The sequence below is a fragment of the Dreissena polymorpha genome, chromosome 7, assembly GCF_020536995.1.
Source record: "Dreissena polymorpha isolate Duluth1 chromosome 7, UMN_Dpol_1.0, whole genome shotgun sequence".
Classification (NCBI taxonomy): Eukaryota; Metazoa; Mollusca; class Bivalvia; order Myida; family Dreissenidae; genus Dreissena; species Dreissena polymorpha.
In genome coordinates this window covers 64,202,330-64,225,240 of record NC_068361.1, presented here as the reverse complement: position 1 = coordinate 64,225,240, position 22,911 = coordinate 64,202,330, and the positions used below count along the sequence as shown (strand labels likewise).

At 33.4% G+C, this 22,911-nt stretch overlaps 1 protein-coding gene across 3 annotated transcripts; it reads left to right on the top strand.

The window, feature by feature from the left end:
* The first annotated feature begins 5,950 nt into the window (after nt 1–5,950).
* LOC127839179 (interferon-induced protein 44-like) lies at nt 5,951–21,381 on the top strand. Of its 3 annotated transcripts, none has more exons than XM_052367411.1 (7): nt 5,951–6,096; nt 11,864–12,402; nt 16,217–16,272; nt 16,503–16,700; nt 17,446–17,589; nt 19,721–19,892; nt 20,054–21,381. In XM_052367411.1, the coding sequence occupies exons 2-7, from the start codon at nt 11,865–11,867 to the stop codon at nt 20,383–20,385; spliced, it is 1,440 nt and encodes a 479-aa protein (XP_052223371.1). In that variant the 5' UTR covers nt 5,951–6,096; nt 11,864; the 3' UTR covers nt 20,386–21,381. The 3 variants fall into 3 exon arrangements, with proteins under 3 accessions (XP_052223371.1, XP_052223370.1, XP_052223369.1); XM_052367410.1 differs by lacking the exon at nt 5,951–6,096 and adding an exon at nt 6,190–6,329; XM_052367409.1 differs by lacking the exon at nt 5,951–6,096 and adding an exon at nt 7,048–7,354.
* The last annotated feature ends 1,530 nt before the right edge of the window (nt 21,382–22,911 follow it).

Here is a 22,911-nt window from a genome sequence, read left to right as displayed (position 1 = left end):
ATGGAGGATCGCGTGGATGGGTGGATTAACTGATGGATGGATGGGTGGGTTGTTGGATGGATTGATGTATAGATGAACGAATTGATGGGTTGGTGGTTGGTCCGCCCCTCCGTCTATCCATAATGGTAATGTTACTCCCCTTAAGGGGATATAACAACCTTTCTGGTTATGTAACGTCCATTCAGGTGATGTTGAATCCCCTCCGGGAATTATACGCCTTTTCCGGTGATGACGCGCTCCTTCGTGGATAGGGTGGTACTCTTTTTACGGAGGTGTAAAGCCATTCCAGTGATGTCAATGTCCTTCCGGTAGTGTCGAGCACAATCGAATGATATTACTCCTTTTGCGGGTATGTAACACCCGTCCAAAGAATGTTTAATTGCTGAATATGTTCACCAATCTCATATTTTGACAACGGTTTAAACCCATCATAAGTACTTCATTCAGTGAGCATGCGTATATGGGAGATAACCGGGTTTGAGAGAGGTTAGATGGAACTTACTTCCAAGATGGCTTCGTTTTTGTGTTTTTCATAAAGGAGTAGCAGATATTTTCGCCCGGTAAGCCACTTTGCATTTATATTTATTCTATATGCATACGCCCTTTCAGCGCTATGGTGTTTGTGCTTCCCTCGTTTTGTTTTGTTTCAATATCGCAGACGTCAGGATAAAAACGTTATTGAAGGAAAACCGTCCACAAATATGTTGTCTACTTACGTGACGTTCAAAAAATGGGATGCGCACATGTCATTTTCTCTTATATTACACAGTATTGACGAATGTGTACAGTAAATATAACTAAATCGCGATTATTTCATTTTCCCGACGCCGTTTCCATCTCTGTTAACTGCTTTATTGCCAAAAAGTTTGGTTTAATCCCCTGTTAGCAACTGACTTCCTTATAAGCACATTTTGAACCTGACTTCCTAATAACAAACAGCTCTTTCCTATGTTAGAAGTTATACACGAAATAACTGTTGTGAATGAATTCCGCATTTGTTCAAATGCTTTGTAGAATATTTTCTCTTTAGAAATCAAGAATTATATTCTTTTTTTGGTCATGAATTGTTATATTATTAATGTTTATTATTATATGTGTTCTATATGTTTTATTAGATGAAAATAAACAACAACATACAAATAATGTGGAATATTGCGTAATCTATAAGCCCATACGCCATTTGTCAGCTTGTATAGGTTTTAAAACCAATAGGTCACGTTCTTAAGACGTCGGCGCGATCGTCTTCCAGGCGAGATGTTATTTGTCCTTATACATAGCTATCATATATACGTAATTATTGAGTACTGTTTTAAGGCTGATCATTCTAGTTATGACACGTTTATTTAATGAAATGGTGAAATACAGGATATATTTAGGCGTGGCAAAAACACAGAGAAGAATAATGACATGGTAGGATAAATGAATGCGATGGCAGTGAAGATGAATGAGGAGGCGGTGAGTACGAAACGAAGAGCGAATGGGGATAAGTGAGTAGAAAGATACTCATTGGCTTTAAATATTTGTTAAGTAATGTTTGGTTTGGACTTTTGTTGAAGTTGGTGGAAGGTACTTATATTCAGCAGCTAAACATCCAAGGACGGAACTTTGCTTCTCTTTAAGGCGCGCAAATATCTGAAAGGGACGTTATGTCCTCGGAATAGGCGTTACATCCATGGATATGGCATAACTTCAAATAGCAAAATTTATGTTTGAGATAAAAAGTTACTTGTTTTATATACCCGTCATTCTTTAATTATGCGAGCCATTGAAACAAATCTTCTTGTATCGCCGAATGGATTATATTCGTGCCTTTTGTGTATTTTGTCCAGAATTAAATCCACAACTTTCAATTTGTTGAAGCTCAATTCGGGAATGGCGGGAACTTCCAGAATGTAATAAGATTTTATATATGTTCACTTAAATTGCTGAAATGTGGAACCGTAATTGATTGTCGGGGATAAATCTGTTATCTTGATTAATAGCATAATAACCAATACGGATTAAATGTTCACTGAAATGCAAACTGTTATTTCAAAAACTTTTCGGATGATCTATTTAATGCATGAGCTCATGCAAGAAGTTCAATCGATCAAATCGAGGCATGGTTCGATTCAAGGTTATCGCATCGTCGTGATTGGTCCAGTTGTTTCCGGGAAATTCAGCTTCTGCAACACGGTCCATCTGTGCTCAAAAGTTCAATTAAAAAGGGAACTGTCCTTTGATAATCCTATACAAAACCATTTGATTTCTCTAAATAAACAATAGTGTTTCGAAAAATATTGACAGATGGAGCATTTGTATACTAACCTGAATTTATAATATAACGGGTTTTATTGCATTCGCGAAATAACGAAAAACAAAACTTGATGTTTCCAGAACAAAACTGACCGTTGTAATAAGCTAAGCCCATGAAACATACTCAGTTCTATTCGTGGAATTATTTTCCGTGGGGTTTTTACTGACCCGTTTGTCATCATGTAGCTGTTTGTCAGTTACTGCAACCTACCTTTTTAAGATAGCCTATGCGTTGATTTGATCGATGTCTTCGGTGTGTTTTTCACGGGACATATTTTTACAAACTTAACACTATTCCTACACTGTGATAGAGATTCCATAAGTAAGAAAAAGTGATGCATAAAACACCTGATTAAATCAAAACACCCTGCACGTGTTTATCTAGCCACGTGCGGCTTTTTACTTATAACACATCTGAATGACCTAATCAATCAATTGTGTCATAGGATATTTGACAAAATGTCGTTTGTATAGGTGAAAATATTGTTGTAAAACCTACTATGACTGGAAAGAATACGCCTTTTGTTCATTTCTGGTATATTTGCTAAATGTATACCTTACATTTAAACATTGAAGGGTATTCATGACACGTGTTTTACTACCAAACATAACATGTCATAGAAAGACCCCATTCTAAACATTTACTTCACGCATTCCAGAAAAATAAAGTCCGTCAACATATGTACGAATAGGACCGTTAAAGATTGAGATTTGTATAAATCTTAAGGGTATTCGACCTTTGAATTATCATATACACATTAAAAACACACACATCATTTTCTTAGTTCTCCTCGCATTGTGTTAGAGGGTAGCTACCCTATCCCACGTTTTCCAAAGTGACTTAATTAACATTAAAACAACTTAAGTGTTTACTGCGAACTGCTATAATCTGTGTCGCTTGATAGCATCTTATAAGTCTGACACTATGTTTTTTTTTACCGAAATCAGTTTTAAACAGGGAAGACGCGCGTGTGTGTAATCCAACCATCTAGAAAGTTGGAATGTTATAAAGAATTATTTATTTTTCTTACACGATGTGACCCATAAATGATGCACATGGTAAGATATTTTAGTGAACACACAAATAATTTTTATACACAACATTTTTTAATTTATGCACAATAAAGTCGTAATGTTTCCCGACAGGTCATCCACCGATGAAATGCGGGATAATGCTTTTCAGTACTTTAAATTATAATAAAACAGACGACAATTAGTTGTACAGATAACATTCTTAAAGGCACAACGCACTTCTTTACGCTGGAGGTATCAATCCCTTACAGTTTCAATTTCATGATCAATTAACAGCATATCGCTGACGTTCTCGAAAATTTATGATGTCATTTCGCTAATGTGAAATTAACAACTACGTAAATATAATTGGTGCGAAGTCATTTAGAAATTTCTTTTACAAAAAGTACGGTCATGAATATTTGCGTTAAATTGTCACGTGGAATAGGTAAATTGGAAAATGACCAGCTTGTTACGTGATTCTATTATTCATTCAAAATGCGTCGTTAACGCGAAAAAAATTGTCATTATGAAAATGTTACCCGTAATATTGGTGATATTTGCTTTTCAAAGTTCCGGACGATGACGTCTATTTTGGATTCTTTTCTCGGTTGCTCCTGTTTTAAAGGCTGATTTTTATCATTTTTCAAGACAGCACCATATGCACGGTAACAAAATAATGCGCGAACTGGACTGCATATAAGTTTATTTCTCGACCAAAATCGTACACAATACTATGGAAGCTCTTCACTCAATCCATCTGATTAGGTTATAAATAATTACCGGCGCTCGGACAATTGTGTCAAATAAAAAAAAGAAATCCACATGCTTTATAGGTCTAAAATCGACATTAATAAAAGTAAGTTAATTAAAAAAAATAATCAAATCACGAGAAACGCTTTGTTTGTCATGCGAGCGTGGCGCTCATTCTGAAAGGTCTGCATTTCCATTACTATTTGTTTTCAGCAAACGTATCTTTGTTGTGCAAAGCCGCAAAATACGACACATTAATTATACAATCATTATAATTATTGATAGGGTTAAGTCCTTTACTTATTTAATTATAATGAATGAGTCGAATGATGAGATTTAAATAACAAAATGAAGTAAAATTGAACTGATATATAAATTTATGAAATTTCATCAAACAAGATTTAAATGAACATCAAAACATTTAATTTATTTAGTTATACAAATTTTACCAATACATTATATTTCAAGTTCAGACATCCAAATTGAAAGTAAAGCGAAAGTGAGAATTCAACTTATATCGGGCTTATCTTTATAAGATGTATTATTGTTCTCAAGGACTAAGAAAACAGTGAAATATCATATTGTTTTTAATTGAATAGAAATGTACGCAGATTCCTTTACAAAATTAATAATACAGTTGATAAGCAAATGAGATCCTCTTCGAAATGCACGCATATACATATGAGATCTCGTTTTTTTTAAAGTTAAGTTTTCAACATATCCTTGATAAAATGGGACCTTCTTACAGGATGCTTTAGAAACGTTGTGTTAAAAAATCACATATACAAAAGCATAATTACGAAAATGTTCAAAATCTCAAAATGACATGTCCAGTCTTTGAAGCGTAAGAGAATATTTACATTCTCCTGGTTATCAGTGAAGTTGTCTTACATATATGTAATCAAAACCAGAAGGCTTTAGCTGTCTAGATCGACATTTATTAAACTTTGAACTGATAACTTATCAAAAGCACTAAAATGCTTAGTTAATAGAGCGAGCCTGGTTCGATGCTCTAAAGCGTGACTCACCCTAAAAGGTCTGCATATAAATTACGTTTTGTTTATATCAATACACATCTTTGTTAGACGATGAAGCAAAATACGACGAATTAATTATATAAAGTTTTAACATGGCTTAATCCTTTATTTATTTAAGAAATAGTAAACCCCACTGAGGTCCCTATGGCATTATATAATTGACCAGCCAGGCAGCAATAAACCGTATATAGACCGAAGCCGTAGGCTGAGTAGGCTGAGGTCCATATACACTTTTTGGCTGCCTGGCTGGTCACTATAATGCCATTGGGACCGAAGTGGAGTTTACTATTTCTTATACTACACCGAAGAGTGTCCCCTGTACTATTGTACAGTGTTGTATGATTGTTTATGGTTTAGAACCTAAACATATGGATTTAATCCCAGAAGTTTCTAGCCCTGCAAAACATCCGCAATATTGCCTGTTATACTTTAAGAACTACAGGTTCATTTATTTTTTAATAATGTTGTAGTTTCCACTTAAAAAAACCATCTAGTTGACTGTTTTAACATTTAATGAACATTTGAATATCTTGTATGCAACAAATGACAACTAATGTTTAACAATAACAGAAATAAATATTGTATATTTTATATTACATGTATATATTTTATAAAACTAGAGTTTATTGTTATTTACACAATGTGTGCTTTTAGAATCTTTAATGTCTAAAATGTCTTTATCAGTCAGTTAATTTTGCGAATCTGGCTGCAGACGTCATTGTTGTTTACTAACAGTAACAGCAAAATACTACGCTGTACAATAAAACGTTTCCACACAGTGCAAATTTAGTGGTGTGTAACCCCGAACGGTCCATATACAAAAAATAGTGACCGGTCCATATACTCTTAGGTTTCTCTATCGCATTTTACAGACTGAAACCGGTCATATAGATATAGAAGGACCAATATCTCTGAGGTGTAATATTTGAATATAGTGAACGAGACGTATGATCATAGACGAATAGCAAAAACGAAAGTAAAAGTGAACTTGTCTATACAGGTATGAAATTCATATTTGATTTAAATTACAGATATAATATTCGTACATTCAATTTATTTTGGAAAATTTAACAAAGTTAACAATAATTATGCAACAAGTTTTTGCATTTGAATACAAGCGAAAGCGAAAATAAACATTCCATATAATTATATTGGGCATATTTTTAGAAAACTATGTATTGTTCTTCACGACGTTGACAGTGCAATATCTTTAGTTTTGGATTTAAGATAAAGGTACGCACTTTCATATTACAAACGAAATTATAATTTTGCTATCATTTGATCTATTGAGATCCTCTTCGATTAGCACATGTATACATCTAAGATCTCGTTTTTCTGAAATACAATTTCAAACACCTCACTGACAAAAAGGAGATCGTCTTACAGAATTCTTTAATTATTTATTAAAACACACATGTTGCATCAAGAAACCATAAGCTATCAAATTTGAAAGCAAACCATAGCAAAAGTATAAAGCATAATGATTAACATATTCAAAATATTTCATTTCAAAATGTTTAAAGCAAGATTTGTTTTGGTTTCAAAATAGGTATTGACAGCAAAACAGAAACTAAAGCTTATTGACGAAAATATTTTCAAAATTTCACAATTACATGTCCAGCATATTCAGGTTAGAAGAAAAGGTCTTCATGAAAATATGTGATGTTTTCTTAAATGTCTAAAATTTTAACCAAACGGCATTAATTGTCGGAAAACTCATAAAACAGCTTGAAGCATGCTTAGTTAATCGCGTGAATTTGATTTAAAGCTCAAAAGCGTGACTCACTCTGAAAGATCTGCATTTAAGTTAATTTTTGTTTTTAGCAAACATAACAAAGCCGTAAACTGCATAAACAACATTGGTCTCTGTCAATATTGATGACTTAGTGCTTTATTAATGTATATATGGAATGTATCGGAGAATCAGATAAACTAAAGAAAACGAAAGTAAAAGTGAACAGATGTATTCAAGTATTAACTGACTCAATGTTTTATTAAAGTTGGATAACATATTATAATTGACATGTGCAAATTCCCACGAGTAAGATTTACATGAAAAATAAAATATGTATATATTCAAATTATTTTAAAAACTTAACCAAGTTAACCAATACTTATCCCAAAAGTTTCTACATTCTAATTAAAATCGAAAAGGAAAGTGAACATTCCAGTTACATCGGGCATATGTTTTAGAAAACATATTATTGTTGTTCAGGAATAAGTGACAGTGCTATATGCTTTTTGGATTCAATAAAACGGTACGTACGTAGTTTCTTTATGCAAAGTAATTAATAATTTTGATATGCTTTTGAGATCCTCTGTTATATGCATACATACCCATCTGAGATCTCGCTTTATAGTGAATTATAAAACACCTCAAAGACAAAGGGATTATTCTACGCTGCATTGAAGAAACACCGACGTAGCTAAAGAAACTTCAGCGTACAGTTTATATAGTATTGACTATTGACATACCTGTACGCTGAAGCCAACCCCGTGTCGAAAGTCAACCAGAGTCGTAACATATTTATGTCACGCTATAAATCAAAGAAAGCTCATTTTCTTGGATACATTTCTACGTATATTGGTGAATGAATATACATTACTGCATCGGGGAATATTTTAAGGTTCAAATGTTTCAAATGCATCTTACAATAGATGAAAATAACTCTCATCAGTCTGAAATTCACAATTTTGACGCCATTGTCGCTTTGTCACGTGACGAGTTTTCATTTGGATACTTTCTGATCGACCTTGACATTTTTTGCTGAAATTGTAAACATTACTTTCGTTTTCTGAAATCTATTATTTGTGATTAAGAACTTACGTCTGGTGGATTCAGTGTGAATCAGGTAGTTTTAAATAATATTTACCTTGAGTTTGTATTTACACTACAATTTGTTTACAAAACAAGCCAGAATAATCTAAAATACCGGGAAATGTCATTCTGAATTTGAAAACACTTGAGCACATGGTATGTTACTAAAAATAGAAATAACGTCATATGACCGTGAAATCTCGGGAGATTCGCATTTCAAGAAAGTCTGTCACATCGCTGTTTTTCTCGATATGTAAGAGCAGAATAGATAAATTTTAAATGTTTAAGATAGTATTTTGTGAAAGAATATATCAGTTAAATGTGAAAAATGTCAATCTTTCCGATCAAGTGGTTGATTTGCATTTGTATAACTGCATTTAAAAGCTGTTTTGGACCGGTATGTGTAAACTTTCAACTTTTCGGTAATTTCTGGTTGACTTTCCTAATTGGGTTGGTCCATAACTATAAAGTCGCGCCTGTAAAAAAAGCATAAAAAGCGACATTTAAAGTTATGGTAGCCAGAACTAACACCGACGTTGCGTCAAGAAAACATAAGCTATCAGTTTTAAAGCCAATATAAAGAAGTGAAACTCCAGCTGCTGGAGCAGTATTGAATTTTCATTAAAAACAATTAGTTGGTCCTTTATTTAAGGCAAGTGACCGATTGCCCAAACAGTACAAAACAGCACAATACAGCACAATACAAACCAACATAAACACAAAATATGAATAAAGCTGGGGTCACCGCCTTGGAACGGTCAATGCAAAGCATTGGGGGTTTAAACCTGGTTATAGAGCGCTCAACCTCACACTTGGCCCAGCAATATTCATAATACATTTAAGTGTAAATAAAATTTAACGTCATAGCATTGTAACTCAAATTAAACAATAATAAAAGGGAATTAAAACGCATTCAATTTAATTACTATTTAATTACTCAATTGCATTGAAGATACAAGAGTAACAGAATTACAACTTTTTGACGAACGATCAAATAAAACTATTAACAATTGTCAACTACATTCCTTCTTTATAGAAAAGATTTGAGAATATAGAATCATAGAGTTAATATCTCAGATAATGATCGCGCAAATACAGGAAGAAGCAGCAATAATGGGTGTAAAAATTCCATATTACATAGCTTGGTTGTTTATGTGACTGCTAAACAAATTAAAAATAATTAAATCAAACAAGAAACGCCTATCAGAGAGAAAATATAAATAAAATGGAACGTTATAAACCCAATGACCTATGCAGTAGAAGACATAATAAAATCATAAACTAAAGCTAAACGACGAAAATGATCAGTTTACATTTTCCCAACATTATGGAATTGAAATGTTTTATGTAAGTTGTGTATAAGTTTGCAGTAAAAGAAAATTTAAGACCACACTCATGGGGAAATTATTTAATATAAATATATTTCAAACTTAAAATATTCAATAAAACGTCATGGACGATTCTATTACATGGCATGTCAAGCCTATCTAGGTAAGAAGAACGGGAAAATTGTGAAAATAGCCTCATGTGATTACATGTCATAACACCTCAAAGTTGCAATTTCATTTCGTCCGTTAGACTTACCAGTCTTATTACCTCGTTATGAACACGTAGGTAAGAACTAAATGCATCCAAGAAGAGTTTTGCTTAGTGAAATACATATCTTTCTTTAACAGTAATTACAAAATACGACACATGAACTCTTAAAGGGACCGTCAACCAGATTGACGAAAAAAAGAAAAGTTCTAAAATACCGTATTTTTTTACAATTATTAGTTTAAATTGATTAAAATATCACGACTAGTATATTACATTACTTGAAAAGGTTGTTAAGTTTTCTTATTTTCAGTATATTCGGTAACTAGAAATGGCGCGGCAGAGGCCGACGCGTATCCGCACGCCGCATGTTTGACCCAGGGGGCACCCCAGGGTTGGTAATGGGGCCATGCATAGTTGAGATTGACCGTAGTGTCATAAGAGATGTTCAGTATCAATTGGAAGTGAATCGCTGTAGAAATGAAGAAGTTAATGTAAATAACATAAAACAAGAGATGTGTTTGTCAGAAACACAATGCCCCTTCCTGCGCCGCTTTGATTTATTTAAATTTGTTATATCATTTGGCAGGTTCATAACTTACCTCCCTTTAAAGATTATTACTTCCCTTGGATAAAATAACATAAAACAAGAGATGTGTTTGTCAGAAACACAATGCCCCTTCCTGCGCCGCTTTGATTTATTTAGAAAAAAATATCATTTGGCAGGTTAATTACTTACCTCCCTTTAAGGCTTATTACTTCCCTTGGATTTGTTTTTTTGACCTTTGACATTGAATGATGACCTTGACCTTAACCTTTCACTACTCAAAATGTGCAGCTCCATAAGATACACATGCATGCCAAATATCAAGATGCTATCTTCAATATTGCAAACGTTATGGCCAATGCACCATACCGGGGGGGGGGGGGGCATAAAAACAAGTGAAAATCTCTGACACGGCCCCACCCCAACCCCCATAACTTTTGACCCAGGGGTCAGATCAAAATTCCGAATAGTGCACCGTCGCACAACATATGCTCATAGCTACCGTGCGTGTAAGTTTCAAGGTTCTAGTGCTAATTGTGTAGGAGATAATAGTGGCCAGGACGGACGGACAGACAGACGGACGGCGGAGATAAAAACAATATCCTCACGCTTTTCAAAAAAATTAAATTTAACTGTGTATGTGTACCAGGTAACTTCCAGTTAACTATACAGGAAATCTAAATAACGCAAGTAGATTGATCATCATCGTCACGTGATAAACCCAGGAATGCAAATTGTGTATGCGTAGTGAATTGTATATATTTTATATATAAAATGATCAATCTACTTGCGTTTTTTATAGTGTGTATGTCACCTATTTTCGCGATGTACTTTCGATTTCACATCGCGTATTACCGAGTATACTGAAAATATCAACTTTTTTCAATGTAATATACCAGTCGTGATATTTTAACCAATATAAACTAATAACTGTAAAAAATACGGTGTTTTAGAACTTTTATTTATTTCGTCAATCTGGTTGACGGTCCCTTTAAATAAGATAGGGCTTTGTCATTTCGAGCTACATACATTGGTTTGATATAGATTTGTTAAATTAATGATCACCCAAATGATCAAATCATAGAACATAACTAAATATGAAATAGAAATTAAACGTGATTAGATATGGACCTGATCCAATACATATACAAATCATATGACGAGTTTGGATATTCCAAATTGATTGCGAAAACGAATGTGAAAGTTCACGATACAGCGCTCATGTTTTTAGAAAATGGACTATCGTACGTTCGACAGCAATGTGACATCTAATTGTTTGTGATAATATCAGAAAGGCCATAACGTTTCTGTTTTACAAAATAATTTTGAATAACCTGAGTTTATGTTCACATTCTGCAATTTTCTGAATCAAGTTTATCGAACACCTCAGACAAAGAAAATATGTTACCACGCTGCTAAAGCATGAACATCATTCAATGTGTAAAGTTAGCTTTCTTTCATCTATCTATTCAAAATCAACAATTCACATTGCAGCGCCTTTATATGATGGATGATATTGTTGTATTCATTTTAATTTACAAAATATTGCGGAAAACCTGTCAGTGATAAAGTTGTTGCCATTACAAAAAGACAAAACATGTAGGCCTATCTAGATTTGAAGTCGAATGCGAAAATATTAAGTCTTCCTCACTCGCCCGAGTATGCTGTACAGCAGTGAAAATAAGGAGAGAGAATCGTGTTTGTTGTTTATATTCTAAATTAAAATAAGGCTTCTCATTATATCTCCCTCGAGTTACAACACGATGTTTTATAATAATTACACAAATTGTGTTCAGCTTCGCGTAAAATCTATACACATGCGTTAACCAAACAACAAAAACACCACATTTTGTTTCTGCTCTTCAGAATGGCAGGTCAGTTGAGGGATTCAGATAAGACACAACTCGAACAGTGGATCGGTCAAGGACAAAAGCAGTTTACCTTGCTTTACAGTGTGACCAAGGATGGTTGTACGCCACAGAAGTTCCACGAGAAATGTGACCACCAGGGCGCCACAGTCATCGTGGTGTACAATGAGGTGGGATCCGTTTTCGGCGGCTACACTTCGGCCAGCTGGGCTGTCAATGTAAACGGTTATACAAGAGACGACAAAGCCTTCTTGTTCCAGCTGAAGTTCTCAAATAAGGATACTTTTCGTAAATTTCCAGTTTCAAATGTAGCGTACAGCATATATTCGAATGTAAATAATGGACCCGTTTTTGGTGGTAATACCGGTTTCGATATGAATCTATTCTCCGGTACTATGAATAGCACCGGCGGGTTGTTTCAGTTGAATGGCGGATTCGTATTTGGAGCCAACTACACAATGACTGGGGTAACAAACTGGAACGATATACATAACGGAAACCTCAAAGTGAAGGAAATCGAAGTATACAGTGTAGCAGGTTAGGCTTTTAATTTTAAAATAAATGTTTACAACTACTTAACTTCTTATACTTTTACGGTTATACTTCTACTCCTCCTCTAGTAGTAGTAGTAGTAGTAGTAGAAGCCCGGGGGTAACTTCCTATATACGGGTATATAGGGGTGTGGCGATTTTATGGGGTGTGTTTTTCGACTAAAATTATAGAAATGGGTATGGTTTTGAGCATCTAAGTATAGATATGGGTATTGAAATCAGAAATTTGCTTGTATATAAATGCATATAGATTTGAAAGTTTCAGTATAAAAATGGGTATGATAAATGTCATTCTGTATATAAATGGGCATCAAAAAGTAAATTTCAGTAGCGGGAAAGATGCAGAAACTTGACTGTTTTTATCTGTTTCTTGATCGACCAAGATGATTCTGTGACGTCATATATTAACATACGGCATATATTAAGTGACGAAATTGTTTCATAATCCAAAAGTGCCGGGAAAAGTGCAGTTACTGCAAATGATTTATGAAAATTGTGTCGGAATTATACGACTGTCAAAATAACCGACTTTACGCTACATGTACAATATACAGACATATTTTAAATGGCAAAGTTGTATAATACATATATGAAATTTACAAATAAACATATATAAATCTAATAGCAAATTCAATAAGTATACTGTATTGATATGAAAGAGATTAAAACTCTAGTATAAAATGGGTCCACTTTATCAAATTGTAGCATTGAAATGGGTCCAGTTTATCAAAATTATTGTATTAAAATGGGTCCACTTTATCAATGGTATCGTAAACAAATGGGTATGCTTTTTCAAAAATCTTGTATCAAAATGGGTCTACTTTATCAGAGTTCCGGTATAAAAATGGGTCACATTTTGGAAGTCTCGGCGGGACACCCCTACTAGCATTAACCAACAAGGGAGGCAACTCGTTATGTCACAATTTGGCAGTGTATAAAAAGTGGTACTTAATTATCTCGCTTAACATGGGTGTAAATTACGTTTAAAAGCTATTTTCTGATTGGATGAAACAGTCCGAAATCATCTATTGAATAAAGTCGAGATATTTATCTTGCGGAACATGCAATGCCATGCCGCATGCACGCTATTTAGATAGTAAATATCGTAAATCAAAAAGTTTGTTATGTTTTTTTTCGCGGTCATAGACAGTGTTCCTGGCTGAAAACGATGCAATATTACTTTTAAATCATTCATGTATTAGTTTTTAGCAAAGAGGTAGAATATTTGTGTAAAACATAAGAATTTTTATTTAAACTTGTGTCTGCTACAAATTAACGAGTGGTTACGGAAATTACCGATTGTACAGATGTATCGACAGACATATGCAAAACGAAAAAATAGCTTGCATATTTCAAGCTTATCAGCCTTGAAATCACCTATTAATCAAATAAGAATCGAAATTATTAAAATATAAACCAGTAATGTTCATTAACACCAAAATCTTTGGGCACAACCATCATATTTTTGGAAACCGCGACGTATTGTTTTTCGGAAACCGACGATCGGTAATTTCCGTAACCATATGGAAATTTTCATCACTGACAAGTTTTGTTTCGAATGATTTTCTCAAATATTCTACCACAAAATTATTGTATACCATTACACAAATGAATAACAAGTAATACTTCCTTGATTTTGGGGAGGGACACTGTCTATAAATGCTTATAAATACGCATTAAGGCTAAACTTAAGTGCATAAAATATTGAAAAATAAATCATAATTCAAGTGTAGTCAAGTGTTCGTTCCATCCGATATATTCATTCATCCACATTGCTCAGTCACTCAATTATATTGGAAATTATTACGAATATCTGATAAAACTTGCATTATTTATTTTTATCTTTAAACTCTCACTTCATAAATGTTGTTTTTTTGATAAACGTCGTCAATTGTATTTATAGATTTCTCTATAGTTTGAAAAACATTTAGGCAAATATTACTCATGTAAGATAAAATGCAAATAATTAATAAAATATTCCCTTTTAATCAGTATGTTGGTTTATCGGTCAATAACAATATCACTTTGAACATTGAATTATTTAAAAGTTATAACAAACATTAAATGTTCTCCGAACAAATGATTCATAACACATATAACAGATTGATAGGAAGATATGAACAAATCAAGGTTGCTAGGTTGCCCGCCTAGAATGGTCCTGTTAGTATGGAAGTACTTGATATCTAAATTTATTAGCCTTTGGGTGTTGTAAAGACATAAAATATTTTATGAAATGTCTCAAAGTGTAGAATTATTTTGCATTTAGTAAAAGAAAGGCAACATATAACCCTTAAGTGGCTGACAAGAACTTGTGGCTGAATACAAATAAAAAGAGGCATTATGCTTCTTGAAAATAAAATTATATAATTATATATGAATTTTCTGATCAAAAGTGTTATTTTTAGTGAAAAGGGGAAATACATTTTCAAGAATAAACAAAATAATCATAAATGTTTTGGTGAAGTGCATCTTAGTATTATCATAGTACCAGTTTTGGTCTAAAAATCCAATAACATTTTTTAAATTTCATAACCCCTTGTTGCAAAAAAAAATCATGAAAAATATAATTTTCAGAGTAACCTGTAAAATAAAATAAAAAAATGCTTATTAGACCCTAGATATTATTTTTGCAATCATTTTTCATCTATAACATATGTTTTAAAAATTATTGTTTCATGCTACTCATGGTACCGGTTTTTTGTCAGAAAATTAATTACATTTTTTTAAATGCGTTACTCCTTGTTGCCAAAAAATTCATAAAAAATATAATTTTCAAAGAAATCCTTTAAAACAAAAAGAACATGCCTTCTTAAACCTTAAATATTATTCCTGCAAGCATTTTACATCAATTATTAATGTTTGAAAAAATCATTGGTTCATGCTAACCCTACCCTAAAATTCGGGAAGTTACCCCCCCCCCCCCGGGTGTAGAAGTAGTAGTAGTAGTAGTTGCAGAAGTAGTGGTAGTAGTAGTAGTAGTAGTAGTAGTAGTGGTAGTAGTAGTGGTAGTGGTGGTAGTAGTAGTAGTAGTATTGTAGTAGTAGTAGTAATAGTGGTAGTGGTAGTAGTAATTGTGGTAGTAGTAGTAGTATTGTAGTAGTAGTAGTAGTAGTAGTAGTAGTGGTAGTGATAGTAGTAATTGTGGTAGCAGTAGTAGTAGTAGTAGTAGTAGTAGTAGTAGTAGTAGTAGTAGTAGTAGTAGTAGTAGAAGTAGTAGTAATGGTAGTAGTAGTAGTAGTAGTAGGAGTAGTAGTAGTAGCAGTAGAAGTAGTAGTAGTAGAAGTAGTAGTAGTTGTTGTAGTAGTAGTAGTAGTAGTAGTAGTAGTAGTAGTGGTAGTAATTGTTGTTGTTGTTGTAAGAGAAATAGGAGTAGTAATAGGAGGAGTAGAAGGATTGGTAGTAGTAGTAGAAGTAGTAGTAGTAGTAGTAGTAGTAGTAGTAGTAGTAAGAGTAGTAGTAGTAGTAGTAGAAGTAGTAGTAGTAGTAGTAGTAGTAGTAGTAGTAGTAGTGGTAGTAGTAGTAGTAGTACTAGTAGGAGTAGTAGTAATAGGAGGAGTAGAAGGATTGGTAGTAGTATTATAATACGTATAAACAGTAGAAGAAGTAGTATTTGCATGATGATAATAATGATTATGATCATGATGTAATGATGATGATGATGATGATTATGATGATGATGATGATGATGATGATGATGATGATGATGATGATGATGGTGGTGGTGGTGGTTATTATTACTATTGTTGTTATTATTATAATTATTGTTATTGTATTATAATAATCATTTGTGAAATTTGTAGTCAAACCGGGGGTCACAAATCAGGAATGGCGAAAAACACCGGAATGGAATAAGAAGGTTGGTTAATAAAACAAATAAAATACAAAATCCAGCAACTTGTATTTACCACGTAGGTATAATATATTAAATCGCGTGGCCACAAATCAAATGCGTAATTTAATTGCATTCATATGCAGCATAGATGTCGGATTGCTTTTTGGATAGATATACATGTATGTATCTCGTACGTTACTAATGGCCTTTCAAATATAAAATAAATGGATTCATTAATTCCCGTACTTATCTAGCTGGCACAAGAGCTGATGCAAGAAGTTCAATCAATCAAACCAAATCCAAGTCTACATATTCAAGATTATCGCATCGTCCTGATTGGACCAGTCGGTGCCGGGAAATCGAGCTTTTGTAACACGGTTAGCTCTGTGCTAAAAGGTCGGTTCACACAGATGGCGATTGTTGGAAAAGGAGCTCATAGTATCACCACTTCGGTACGTCTTTATACGATAGTATTCTAAGGACGAAGTCCATTTACTTGCTAGTTTCAAGAGCATGGTCTAAGGTTTAGTCAATTGACGACACGGCGCTGGTCTATTACACTTGCATGTAGTGTTAGATTTATTTTGAAATGCTCTATTTTGCCCGAGCTTACCACTTTTTCATGCATTGTTAAAGGTTTTTATATACAATAATATTTCATTTAAAATTATATTTTAAATGAATATTTTATCTAGCATGTGCTAGAAACGCACTCCATTTGATTTAAAGTGCTATCTCGTTTAATCTCTTTTAATGTGAAGTGTGATGCTGTTATATTTATTTTTAGTTACAATATCTTACAATACGTCTGGGCCAAACTGTGAGGTATACTTATTGCCCTTTTAACACGAATATCCAAGTTATACTATCTGGTACTTTTAATTTTGTGTTTAAGTCTTCTTAAGAAATGGGTGGATATTTGTCTTGTCTAAATTAAGATACCCTGTACCGATGAAAAGATTCTCATGCTGATTTCTCTAAGTTTCTCTATGATTTAAATTTTACAGCAGTGTTCTTACATGTCAATTACACTTTACTTTTAGGTATTGTTTTTTATTATTTAGCGCCCTATTAAATACTGCTTGTATACTAGTTTCAAGCAAACCGTACATTCATTCATCCAAATGATTTAAGGAGATTTAAAAACCGTATAAATGTAATATATGTAAACGAATATTGCCATTGCTATTTTTTCAGTACAAGCCATATTCGATAAAATCTAAAAGTGAATCAACGCTCCGTATGCGACTGTGTGACACAAGAGGCATAGAGTCTGATTTGGGTCTTGATACCATGGAGTTCACCTACTTGTTGAATGGACATATCCCAGAGAACTACAAGGTACGTGTACCCTTCTATTTGATTATCAATAATTCATAGCGATTACTTTAAATACTTTAAAATCCTCTGAGGCTTTTTTTCTGTTACTGTAATCTGTATTATTTGCGTCAGGTTACACTTATTACTAAAACGTTAACTCAGAAATAATACCATATGTAGACAAGTTTCATTGTTTCACAATTATCCTTTCGCTTTACTATTAATTGCAAATGTGTAACAAAGATCCAACGAATTTCAGTGGATGTATCTGTTAAGAAAGTGATTTAGTTAAAGCAGCATGGAGGGGAGAAGTTAATCCATGTTTATGTCCTACACTTTAAAATATCTAGGGCTCTTTCCACTTAAAATATTCCCACCCATTTTGTTAATCTTTAATTTATCAATGATCTCAAAAATATAGACAATGCACATGTATTGGCTATGTACGATTTTGTAGAGTCACATACATTTTTCTTAAAATGAACATAAACTATGGGAAATATAAGGAGTATATTCTTAATGAATTCTGTATCACTTCAATGGAAACAGCTAAATGAAATCACTTACATTTTCCATGAAATAAGTCGCCCTGTCCCTTTCCATTTTCCCAACGTCATTTTTTCTAGTTTCGTTAAATTTCTATATCATGTTCATTTGTTACAACATATCGGTCAAGTGGATATGAGCGTCTTTGAATATTAAATCTTTCATATTCAATGCCAATTTCACACATTGATTAATCGTACTAGAATACCAAAATAACTATAGTTTGTTATATACCTAACATATTATTACATTATAAAATTTATATTAAAATTATATACAATCAGTTTCTTTTAGACTTATTATTTTAAAGTACTTGAACCATTTAAGTCACAAGTGTTCATGAATTCATTATTGTAGTGATAATAGCGAAACACAAAAGCATATATATATAGGATCTGTCACGAATTGTCATATCATACCATATTTTATAAAACGAGTTCAGGAATTTTGTTAGTAAGCGCGCCTTTGGCGAGCTGACTAATGAATTTCCTGGACGAGTTAAATAAATTATTGTATGAAATGACAACGAGTGTTAGATCTTTTTTATCACGTGCTTTTAAATGAGCAAATTAAATAAATATTTACGCAAACATAATGATAAAGCCCGAATGTTGTTTACATTTCGTGACGTCATTTGACGTTGCAATGTCATTTCAGCAAAATAACAAAATGCGATTGGTCAATCGAACGAAAACTAAGCCAATGAAAACGCTTAAAAAGTATATTACACATGTGCAAGATAACATATCAAATAAATATTCGCAATGGTAATATAACATGGGAAACAGGGTATGTCATGTGATCAAATGGTATGCTACATGTCTGTTTGTAGGTTGGTGTATGTGTGTGTTGAGAGAGGGGAGGGGGCATTGCTCGTCCGGTGTAGATATTGTCGTGCATTATTTAAATTTGATAAAAGGCTGACTTGATCACCTATCAAAATTTTCGCACACTCTTAGTATAGTGAAAGTATAAAATTGACTAAAGGTCAAGGTTACAGTGGAGGCTTGGAGTTTTGCAAAGTCCTGACGTGTTTATCGTTCGAGTATGTGTTCCTGTTCAGCCCATAACTTTGTTGTGCATTATTCGACTGAGTTTATCGCATATTATCATCATATTAAGACAATGTGTCACATGCCAAACAATTATTGGTCGCTTAAAAGTCAAGGTCACAGAGAACACTTGAAGTTTATTCATAGTCCTCTCATGGTAAAGTTATGATAGATATGTATGGTACTGCCGGTTGTTTTTGTTTACAGTTAACTGGCCAATTTGTTTAATGATTTTAAGATGACGTTTTGAATATTTAAACTTAAGTGTTCGCTTTAAGGTAAATGTAGCATTTATGTTTAACAATAGACATTAGTGTTAAAACCCACCTGAATATAATTTGGAACACGTAGCAAAAGTCCTATAAAATTTAAGAAACCAAACAACATAAAAAACAACATTGAACATTCAAATTATCAAATCTGCGTCGCCACCATGACAATGCAATTCGTTTACAACTAAATTAATGTATACTTACATAGTGTGACTTTCTGAGGAAAGTGGTTTTGTCCTTTTCAAGTGGATGATCATCAATCTTATAATTTATTTTATTCAGTTCAACGCTGAGAAACCGATTTATCTTGACGATCCTGTTTTTGTGCCAAAGCCTGGATTGCAAGACAAGATCCACTGCGTGGTATTTGTGCTTGATGTATCAATGATACAAAAGCTTGACCCCAAAGTTGTCGACAAAATCAAAAGTTTTCGAACGGCAGCTTCACGGTTGGGTACGTTTCCGAAATCCCTCTGCTAAACTTGCTTTCGTAATGTTTAATTAAAGCATTCTTAAAATATCGTTATTTATAACTAATATTGTAAACTGAAGTAAATCTTAAATGTAGGTATTTTAAAAATGGCAAATTCTTACCTTTTGTTCTTGTTAACATAGAAATACCACAGGTACTCCTCCTGACAAAAATCGACATCGAAGAACAAGCAGTAGCTAAAAATTTAGAAACTGTATTCTCGAGCTCTGCTATTGCGAAAAAAGTGCTAGAGGTTTCTGATATGCTTGGGTTTCCAAAGAACCACGTTTTCCCGGTGAAGAACTACGAAAGTGAGATGATGCTTGATGACGGAGTGAACATCTTGGCACTCATGGCGTTGAAGCAGATCCTGTTCTATGCTGAAGACTTCGTTGAAAATCAAAGAGCTGAAAGCCTTGAATGTCCTGATAAAGTCGAAGAACATGATTTCGAAACTGCTTCAGAGTCTATTTAATTAGTGACTGGCATTATGAATACCACTGACAAACCCATGTTCATGGTCCGTTAAAGACACAGTACTGCAATTAAGATATTATTCTAATAACTGAATAATTCAAACGTTTTATTCGTTTGTATTAAGCTTTGTTGCATTGCCATTTCAGTAAGTTCTTTGTTGTAAATCTTTGCGTTATTATGTAATTGTGTAAATATGCTTTGTATTCATGTGTACACTGCTTTTTTGCTGCACTAGGCAAACGTATTGGCGTACCGTGTACTTAAAGGTACATCACTATTAAATCTTCGTATTGCATCATTAAACCCAATCGATTCTTTTAAGTACTGTCAGGCACGCATATTTCATAACTCAAATGATTAAGCTATCATCTCAAATGTATTGATTTATCAATATGTGTTGTTTGCGTGTACATTACGTACAATTTCTCGGATCAAAGGTATGTTTGTACTGATAACTTCTTCTCTATTTTATGGTAGTAAAGCATGGGAAAAAGACGTTGTTTGTCGGAATTCGCTAGCTGATGCGTTCGTCCGGAAGTCGAGTTCTGACCGTCTGCTCCGTATGGTGATGTCGACAGTCTAAATCTTATTGAAGCCTGTGTAAACGCATTGTCTCTGTGTAGTTTTCGGCTTTCATTTCGGATGTGCACTTATAGCCTTGTACTCTAAGGTTTAAATATGTTTTAATAAGGTTTAAATATATAGTAATAATACAACTCAAAACACGTTTGAAGAGCAAAAATTAGTATAAATACCAACTAGTCTTTTCCCCTAGTTCAGACATATTATAATAGAAATACGAACACTAACATTCGACAAACAGCGCATTTAGTGAGACTTCCGTTACAATCTTTGATAAAATGTCATTATTATATTGTATATCTAATTATGCTTGTTTGTATGTGTTTTAATAACGTTTAACAATTCTGTACGATTCAGATTTAAAGACCCGATGTTTCACACAAAATACAAAATTAATAGATGGGTTATATTATGCCTTTTTGAGCTTGTTACTATTGAATTTTTCCCCTTTAGAAAATAAAATGACTGTTCGTCACTCTGTGTAGCCTGAGCTCTTTGCCCTTTCCGTTGGACAAGTCGTTCTATGTAAGCGCAACTGTTCTTCAATATGTGCCGGAGGGTCCACTGTAACAGAATCTGCAGTTGTTCGTCATCCTCTTCTTCTCAAGAATAAAGGACATATATTGCATGTGCTCGAAGGTTGGTAGGTTGAAGTTGAACTATTCAGCACTTCCACTTCTGTGTTGTGTGAAGAAACCTTTAAGTTGATTATAGCAATTCACAAACATTTTCTATTCAATAAAAGATAAGAAAGCATAGCATAAATGTTCTACTTTATTCGTAGTGTAAAGGATAAGACATAAAAATGAATTGCTATGTCTAGATGTGCGTTCAGTAAGTAAAACATTTATATATATATATATACACACACAAGTATAAATATACTTATAAGTAAGTATAAGTATACACACACACTTTACGTGTTTGTGACACGGATAAGTAAATAAGTATCAACACAACGTTATGTAATATAAAGTAGTTTAGGATAGTTTTAATTATATTTTACGCTATTGAATTTTAATCAATAAACCTATAGTGTTGTGATTCAATACTATAGGATATTTTACTTCTAAACAAAATTGTGCAAATGGCACTGCTATGAAGGATGCTGTATGAGCATCATTTTATTTATTTTCCTAGAATACCATGTAAAGAGAAAGTTTTTTATGTATCATTTCACATAAGTCGTTTAAGAAAGCAAATGAAATTTTACCCGGAAAACACTCTGATATTACACGAGTATTTAAACACTGACACGTTTTTTTATAGCGAAATTGCTCGTGAAGATAATGAGAGAGTGTGTGCTTATTGTATATTATAAAGACAACGATTAACACCCAGAAATTCTATCGGGAGGTTAATTATTCGACTTATCTACTACTTTCATAAAAAACACAAACTGTTAACATGAAAGGATTAAAAACTGGGACCAACGCATTGGAACTGTCTATGCAAAGCATTTGGGATTTCAATCGGTTTTTGGGCTAGCCCAACCTCATTATTACCCTAAATAAATTATTGTCCTCTTTTGTCATTATGATGGTCTTCAAACAGTGATTAATATTCATATTCGAATGCAGATTTATCGGGCATGCTGTTATGCATTGTATATATTGAAATAAGGATAAATTACGTTACTGATCACCGAACATCTCGTCATATTGTCGTGATCTAGTTTGAAATCTTTGTTGTACTGGCGTTTTAACAAATAAAAAGAACTATTTATACATCAGATGTTAGATTTAGAATGTGCACTTTCGATCAGTACAACGTATTTTTAGGGATTCTTTCTTACATCGGATATATGCATTTAATACTACACACGTCAACCCCTATGAAAACCATCTCTGCTGAAACACCACTTGACCTGAGTAACAACATGTCTCCTATCAGCCAACCAAAGGACAGCAATAACAATGTGCTGGACATGAGTTGCAACGAA

What these genes read in the sequence shown, in the direction of transcription:
- LOC127839179 (XM_052367411.1), top strand. Translation starts at nt 11,865, where the DNA reads ATGGCAGGTCAGTTGAGGGATTCAGATAAGACACAACTCGAACAGTGG. An exon ending in CTCATAGTATCACCACTTCG is followed by an intron (nt 16,701 to 17,445) that starts GTACGTCTTTAT and finishes CTATTTTTTCAG; the next exon opens with TACAAGCCATATTCGATAAA. An exon ending in ATATCCCAGAGAACTACAAG is followed by an intron (nt 17,590 to 19,720) that starts GTACGTGTACCC and finishes TATTTTATTCAG; the next exon opens with TTCAACGCTGAGAAACCGAT.